The sequence below is a fragment of the Coloeus monedula genome (assembly GCF_965178545.1).
Source record: "Coloeus monedula genome assembly, chromosome: 18".
Lineage (NCBI taxonomy): Eukaryota > Metazoa > Chordata > Aves > Passeriformes > Corvidae > Coloeus > Coloeus monedula.
The window spans coordinates 5,225,155-5,233,450 of NC_138798.1; the positions used below are offsets into that span (position 1 = coordinate 5,225,155).

The 8,296-nt window shown below is 61.3% G+C and overlaps 1 protein-coding gene across 1 annotated transcript; it reads left to right on the forward strand.

Moving 5' to 3' along the window:
• Positions 1-1,294: 1,294 nt before the first annotated feature.
• On the forward strand, positions 1,295-5,563 carry ASPHD2 (aspartate beta-hydroxylase domain containing 2; the record flags this gene model as incomplete). Its single annotated transcript, XM_082293170.1, has 3 exons — positions 1,295-2,174; positions 4,415-4,528; positions 5,454-5,563. The coding sequence occupies 3 exons, from the start codon at positions 1,295-1,297 to the stop codon at positions 5,561-5,563; spliced, it is 1,104 nt and encodes a 367-aa protein (XP_082149296.1).
• Positions 5,564-8,296: the final 2,733 nt, after the last annotated feature.

Consider the following 8,296-nt stretch of genomic DNA (forward strand, 5'->3'; position numbering starts at 1 on the left):
TTCCCCACTCCCCTTGTAGGGTGAGAGCCACCCTGAATACACATCACCCCAGGGCTCTGCTGCCTTCCCCAACATGCTCCAGCCCTGTGGGGAGCACGGGGGTTGTGCCGGCCTCAGGGGACACCCCTGGGACCCACTCCGTGGTTGCATCCCGGGAACCAAGGCCTGGGCGGGAGAAGCGGGAGTGTCTGGAGGGATGCCAGCCGTGGAGATGGAGGAAAGTTATCTTGAGATTCCCGGGAGGCTGTGACGTGCCACGTGGACTGCAGATCCCGGGATGGGGCATGCAGGCAGCATGCTACAAGGAAGTAGGGTGGAGGTCGGTCGGCTGCATGGATGTCCCTCCCTGGGATGTAACGCTGCCTGAATCCCAGGTCTCCAGCCCTGCAGCACGTCCCTGCTGAAGGGTCAGACCCCATCTGCAGCCCAGCCCCATGACCATTGATAAGGAAATGCACGTTGAGAGGCTGCAGGACCTTGGCAGGAGGGGCTGGGGAGGGTTTGGATGGCTTCCCTGGTTCATAAACCCAACCTGCTACTTAGAGTCAGTGCTCTTACCGATGAGCTGGTGAAATCAAACAAGCCAACCTGACCTGCCCCTGTTGCCACCACCCCGACCTGCTCCAGTGGCCATGTGCTGGCTGAGCTCTGGGCTCTGCCACAGCTCAGACTCTGGAGGGAGAGTCACTTCAGAGCCATTAGATGGAGAGGATAAGCTGATGTGCTGCCAGATAGGGCTGTGAAGTGTCTACTCTCAGTGTCTATTCACTTAGCAGCCAGATTTCAAACATGATAAGGCAGCAACTTAAGAGGAAAACTGGAGGACGAGCAGGAGGGGAGATGGTCACTGGGGCAGTGGGAGATGGAGTCTGGGTCTCCCTGCTGCCTTTCATCTGGATATTTGTGGAAGATGCTGTTGAGAGCACTGGGGGATTTACTCAGCATGGGATGATGTTTGGCTCCCTATCCACCATCCCCTCCCTGAGAAGCCAGTGCCCCACACAGTCCCGGCACACAGCTCCAGCTGGGTCCCGTGCACTGACCCCAGCAGGGACCCCACGGGGCAGCCCTCTCCCTAACACCTCTGGGTTTCTCTCCCCAGAGCCTCCCTCCAGCAAGGCCGTTCAGGATGATGTGCCCAGGAGCGCCGGTGGGGACCCTCCGGGCACGTGGCTGCTGACCCAGGGGTGCTGCCGGGCACCGCTGCCAATGCAGAGCTCCCGGGAGCGCAGGGCAGAGCTGCCGCTCCGCTCACCCATGGCAGCCCCTTCCCGCCGCGCCCCGGCCCGGCTGCATGGTGTGGGTGCCCCTGAGCCCCACGAGCAGTGACCGCCGGGCCCCGCTGCGCGCTCCCAGCACCACCACCATGTCTTTGGAGTGGCTGATGGACTGGAGCTGGTCCCTGGACGGACTCCGCGATTTCATCGCCACCGGCATCCAGTCTTTCCGCGACTGCGACGCCACGGCCCTGGTGGCCGTCGCCTGCCTGCTGGTCCTCTTCGTGTGGTACTGCTACCACGTGGGGCGGGAGCAGCCCCGCGCCTACGCCACGGTGAACGCGCTGATGCAGAGTGCCGAGGCCAACGGGGTGCAGAACGGCTTCGTGTACTGCCACTCGCCCGAGTGTGTGCGCTGCTCGCACCACGACGGCCTCAACCAGAAACTCTACCACAACCTGCAGGAGTACGCCAAGCGCTACTCCTGGTCCGGCATGGGCAGGATCCACAAGGGCATCCGCGAGCAGGGCCGCTACCTCAACAGCCGGCCCTCCATCCAGAAGCCAGAAGTCTTCTTCCTGCCCGACTTGCCCACCATGCCCTACTTCTCCCGGGACGCTCAAAAGCACGACGTGGAGTTGCTGGAGCGCAACTTCCAGACCATCCTGTGCGAGTTTGAGACCCTGTACAAGGCGTTCTCAAACTGCAGCCTCCCGCAAGGATGGAAAATGAACAGCACGCCCAGCGGGGAGTGGTTCACCTTCTACCTGGTGAACCAGGGCATGTGCGTGCCCAGGAACTGCCGGAGATGCCCACGGACGTACCGCTTGCTCGGGAGCCTCCGCACCTGCATTGGCAACAATGTCTTTGGGAACGCCTGCATCTCTGTGCTGAGCCCGGGCACCGTCATCGCCGAGCACTACGGGCCCACCAACATCCGCATCCGCTGCCACCTCGGTGAGTGTCCGGCGCCGTGGTTCGTGTGTCGGGAGGGTGTGGGGGGCTGCGGCCGTGGCTGGGTGCAGGAGCCCCATAAAAGCCTGTGGCACCCCGTGCTCTTGGGGTTCAGCCATCAATTGCAGCCCTGGGGGGCTCAGACACCTGCTATGCTTTGGGCTGAGGGAGGTTTTGAGGGCTTTGGTGGTGACAGCCTCCTGAGGAGAGGCTGGTGCTCAGTCTATGGGTACCTGATGTCCCCAGGGTCTCCAGAGCAGCAGCAGGAGGGTTTCATCTCCTCCTCCTGCTGACCCAGGGCCATGGACTCTTGCTGGTGTGCGACAGAGGGCTGATTTTACATAGGGGTTTCTGAACATCCCCCTCTCTGCAGGCAGGTCCCTCTCCTATCCTGGGATGCGGGGCAGCCTGGGGTTCTGCTCCAGGGACTGTGTTGTGCCACTGGCAGCTCCCCTCTCCTGGAATCTCGGGTACTCTGCATGGGACACGGATGAATGGGAGCAAAGATGCTGCTTTGGGGTTTGTAAAGCTGCAAATGAGGGTGGGAGGGGTCCTGGGGTGTTCCCTGCAGTGGGTCAAGCGCTGGGTTGGTGGCACAGTGCTCCCTGCTCGGCAGGCAGGGACGGGGAGAGCCCACGCGGCACAGATGGCCGGGCTGGCACAGCACCGACCGTGCCGGGGGAGGCACCACACGGGCCCGGCTGGCAAACACCAACCGCGCCTGTTCAGCCAACAGCTCGGGTAAACACACCCAGGCAGTGCTGGCCATTTGTTCAGAATGGGAATTGTCTTCAGAGCTGATCCCAGGAGCTGCTGGGCAGCTGGGACCTGCCCTTGCCTGTCACCGATCCCTCTCTCTGGAGTGCTGGGGAATGTGTTCCCCTTGTGAGGGGCTGGGAGAGGTTCCTGGGAAGAACCAGTGATGTCCAGGCTGGCTCAGGTGAGCACACCTGGAGCTCGCACACCCCGGGCAGAGGAGCGATGCGGGTCTTTTGCTTATCCAGAACTCTGCACTGGGACGGGGGCACACTGACACCCCCACCTTGGTGCTGGGAACGCAGCTCTTGCTGTGCCCAGGGCATGGATGTGTTTAAGACACAACCTGCCCTTTCAGCCAGCACAGCCATCAGTGGGGTGATGCACTCATGAGGATTTACTCTAGGCACAGGCAGCATCCATAGGCCAAGGCAGCATCCTGAGGGTGCGGGTGGGATGGAAGGGCTGCAGGCTGCAGGCTGCTCCCTCCCCGCATCCCCCAGCAGCTCAGCTTCCCTGTTCCAGCATCTCCAGCTGAGGCTGTTGTGCAGGGAAATGGCTTTGGGTTCTGCAGCCTTTGAAACAGCAGCTTTGTAGTCCCAGCTTTGCCGGGCAGCTGGGAGTCCCTGCTGCGCTCTCTGGGTTTGGCATCGCTCTTGGATCCATCCTGCTCGTTTGCTGCATCGTTACCGCTCGGGAGCCACGTGAGCCCTGACCCCTTTCTCCGCCACGGCCGCATCCTCGGGGCAGGATGGCTCTGCAGCAGCTCCAGCATCCCCAGTACTGAGGGGGGTGACAGTCCTGGTGCAGGAGATGATGGGATCAACCCCTGTCGAACTGCCTTGGCTTGTGCTGGTATTTTAAGAAAAGACCCATTTTATTTCTGTGATTGTCCTTCATGTGGCCCTTACAGACCTGCTTCCCTGTGAGGGTTTTACGACCCCCCTGGATTTCTGTCCTTGCAGCCCTGTGGGTCACCCTGAGGCAGCACCTTGGGTGGAGACCAAGGGACAGGGCAGGTTCATGGCGAGCTTGTGGCAGAGCCACAGTTGAGCCCATTTTCCAACCCCAGTGCAATTCCTGCTCCCCCAGCCTTGTCTGGGGCAGGGTCACTGCTGCAGGGCTGGAGGAAGGAGCAGGCAGCATCTGCCTTTGGTCCTGAAGTTGGAAAATGTCCCAGGAGCCTGGCTCCCTGTGCACACCTTGGGGCCATGGGCTCTGGGGACTGGGAAACTGTTCCAAATATGAAAGTGAGTCTCTGCGGTGCTGAGCTCGCTGGGGACAGTGAGAGGGCAGGGGGGAGCAGACAGGGAGCGGGCAGGGGCTGAGCTGCTCCAGGCTTGGGGTTCAGGTCACTCCGTGCAGGGGAGCAGCCCCTCAGCAGCAGCATGGGGCTCACACGGAGCTCACTGTTTGCTCCCTGCTGCCCCACCACAGGGAACTCGGCACGGCCTGACCCTCCCTGTCCTCTCTCTTTGTGCCTGAAGGTCTGAAGACACCCAGCAACTGCGAACTGGTGGTGGGGGGTGAGCCCCAGTGCTGGGCTGAGGGCCGGTGCCTGCTCTTTGACGACTCCTTCCTGCACACGGCGTTCCACGAAGGTGAGTTCAGCGTCTGGGGCCTCGTGGTGTCCCCTGTGGTGCTGGGGACCGGGGAGGAGTCGGGGTGCACCCACGCCCAGTCCCTTCTCTTGCCCCAGCAGGGCTGGAGCCCCTGTGTCTAGCGGGGCTCAGGCCCTGCTTCCCCGGCCAGCCCCAGGTGGGAACAGCCCGGTCCCATGACGGTGCTCCCTCTGCCTCAGGGTGCTCGACCACCCCAGCCCCCTTTCCTGGCAGATCCCTGGAGCCCACTCAGCCTGCCCATGGCTTGCTCCCATCCTGACTTGCTCGTGCTGCTGTCACAGCACCGCCAGCCCAGCACAGGGCCTGCTGACCCCTCTCCATGCCACAGCAGCCAGCTTGGGAAGCTTCCTTCATTACTGAGCTCTGCAGGGCAGCTCTGGCTGTGATGCCACGGCCCCGGCCTCCTCTGGCCCTGTTGCAGCTCGGTGCTGACGTGCCGGCTGTGCCTTTGTCTCCCACGCCGGGGAACAGCCTCACGCCCGCTGGATTGTTCCTCCCTCCACCACTGACGGAGGCCGTTCCGCTCCAGCTCTCCCGGATTAACCGGCATTAGTCCCCCGTGGCATGAAAGCATCAGGCAGAGCTGTTCTACACAGGGGAGCGCGCCAAGAGAGTGGGAGAACAAAAGCTGTTGCTTCCACATCAAGCCTGCTGTGGGGTTGGGAAGCACAGCTCCGTGCAGGGCCAGGAAGGCTGGAGTGGCGCAGCAGCCACTCCCTGCACAGATCCAGGACGCAGCTGCAAGGAGGCCCTGCCTCAGGAATCCTCCGGGTGCCCAAAGCAGCCCTGGAGCCCTGGCAGGGAGGAGCCTGCCCCGTGTCCCTGAGCTCCCAGTAGCTGTTTACTGGGGTTGCACTGGGGAGGTGCCTCCCTACCCTCACACCCTGCGCTTCCATCCCCCCAGGTGCCCCGGAGGAGGGTCCTCGCGTGGTGTTCATGGTGGACCTGTGGCACCCCAACGTGGCCGCGGCCGAGCGCCAAGCCCTCGACTTCATCTTCGCGCCGGGACGATGACGGCGCTGCCCGGCCTGGTGGGTTCAGGGCAGCTCGGCCGGGGCCTGTCCTGGCACACGGCCTCGGTGCTCCCTCGTGGGGGCCTTGTAAATGGAAACTGTGACGTGTATCTGCGCCCATCTCCTTCCTCCATCGTTGGCTTCAGGGATTCTTTTCCAAGCGCCGGCGCCTCGGCCCCGCCGGGGCTCGCTGCCCCCCTGCTCCTTTGTGTTCTGTTGCTACTGTGTTTTGCGGTGTTCAGAAGTAGAGTAACAAACCCAAGGGTGTTCGTTTGAATGTAATGTAAAATTTTTCTCGTTGTCATCAAAGGAACAACACACACACACACACACACCATAACAGCCAACCAGCCTGCCCTGCCCGGCTGCGGTCCCGGATGGACAGACAGACGGACACTGGGGGCTTCCATGGGCACTGTGGTCCCTCCAGGCTGGGTCTGATGGGGCGGGCAGGACACAACTCTGCCCACAAAGAGCCCTCCTGGGGCTTCTGCTTCCTCCTCCATGTGCCAGCTGGGGCTCCCCAGCCCTCCTGCCCTCTGAAACCTCTTTTGTTACCCAGGTAGGGAGCAGAGTCCACCACCAGCCCAGAAGCCCCAACCTCCACCCTACTGAGGGAACAGCACGCACAGTTGTGATCTTCAGTCTGGCCAAGGGTGTTAGCAATTGACCAAATCCCTTCCTTGCTCTACCTGCAACCCTCAGTTTTCCCAGCTCCAGCTGGGAAGCTGTGCAGGGGCAGGGATACCATTTGGGAACAGAGAATGGGGGTTTTGTCTGTCTGTAGGAAGAAAGGAGGTCACCATTCCTTCTGCTGCTCCATCTTCTTCTTTCCTCAAGCCAGGGCAGGCACACACAGCAGCAGCTCCCACGGACCTGACACCACAGGAGAGGTTCCCAAGGGGTGTTAATTCTGCAGCCTGAGCCCCCACCCTGGGGTCCTGCCCACCCAGGGACCACCATGCTTCTCCTGAAGTCCCCCAGCACCAGAGTCTGTTTGTGGTCTGGGGGCCAGTTTATAACACCCCCCCAAAGCACAGTGTGTGGTGGATGCTCACAGCTCTGGCTGGGGACCCTTTGCCTACGTGCCCTGCCCGGGAGGGACCAGCCTTGTCCCCCCAACAACTTCTTTACAGACTTTTCAGTGATTTGATTGCAAGATGAGGCAGAGATTTCAAATACATCTGAGATATTTTTTACACCCGTCTTGTTACAGACTACCTGAAGTGCATGATTTCTACACGCATTGGCTACCTGGACACAGGCCCTGGGGAAGCAGGCTGGCTCTGTCCGAAGGTTGGTGACATTCATACAGTGGATAAGCAAAGATTATCAATAAACAGTTGTGCTGAAAACAGAACGGGCTTTGCCTGCTGCTCTAACGAGGCCAGGGTCACACAAACACCAAGGGGTTGGCTCCTGCTTATCTGGTTGCTGGTGGGGAGAAGAGGCCTGGAAAGAGCAGGAGCTGCAGGGTGGGAGGGGGCACAGGCCTGTTTGCCAGTGATACAGTGAGTGAGGGCAGTGCTCTAACATACCCAACCCATGGAAACTCTGTCCTGACCAGTCACAGCCTCCCAGGCCTGGATTTGGCCAGGCTGGATGGGGCCCTGATCAACCTGGTCTAGTGGGTGAATCCCTGCCCATGGCAGGGACTTGGATATTTGAGGTCCTTTCCAACCCAAACCATTCTGGGATTCTGTGATGTCAGTGGAGCCCAGGCTGCCAAGGAGCACAGGGATCTCCTCCAGCCCATCGGCGTGGGCACAGCTGTGGCAGTGCTGCCTGGCCCAGGGCAGCAGAGACTGTCCCCAGCCATCCCCAGGAGCAGCTGCAGGCCTGAAGCTCCCTGGGCCCCACAGAAGCCATTAGCCTTGCCAGAGCATCCGCAAACAAACCATTTCAGGAATTGCTTCCAGCTGCCTGCACTGACGCATCAAAGGCAGCAGCTTCCCAGAAGCAGCTCCAGGGCAGAGGGTGCTGCTCAAATCCCACCCAAATGCCTGAAAACCAGTGCCTGACCCCCCTCAAGCACAGAGCCAGCTTGACAGGGCAGGAATTGCTCCCCACAAGCCCCTCTGGCCCTCCCTGGCAGTGTTCAGACAGGCCCAGCTGCTCCTCATCCCCTGATGCTCAAAATGCCCCATTTTTAAGCATCCTCTCCAGCACAGCCATCACCCTGTGGGCCAGGGGAGTTCTGTGTGCTATTCCCAGCTGACCAGCACAGGGCAGGCATGGGCTGGGTGGCCCAGCACGGGCTGGGTGGGGAGATGCAGCCCGAGCAGCTGAAGGAGCAGAGCCAGCCCAGCTGTTCCCGGCCGGCAGACGGCTCAGCAGATTGCAGCGGAAGATCCCTGACGGCAGCAGGCAGGAGCATCCATCCCGTTTGTGCTTTGCTGCTGTGCCAAATCTCCCTCCTGTCCCTCTCAGGCTTTTCCTTCCACTTCTCCCTGTTTCCTGCCAGAGCACACAACCACTTCCCAAGCGCCCAGGCAGGATGCAGGCGGATCTCCCCGGGGAGCAGAGCAGGCTGGAGCTGCTCCCAGTGCTCCAAGGCTTCCTCTCCTGGGAATCACAGAGGGAAGCTGGATCTGCTGAGGGTACAGAGGGGACAGGAAGAGCAGCATCTCCCAGCGGGGCGACTTGGCTCAGCTGAGCAGGCAGCCCAGAGCACACAACCCTCATCCCTCCTGCCTTCTCCCACCCTGCAATGCCTCCCTGTGCTCCCTCCAGA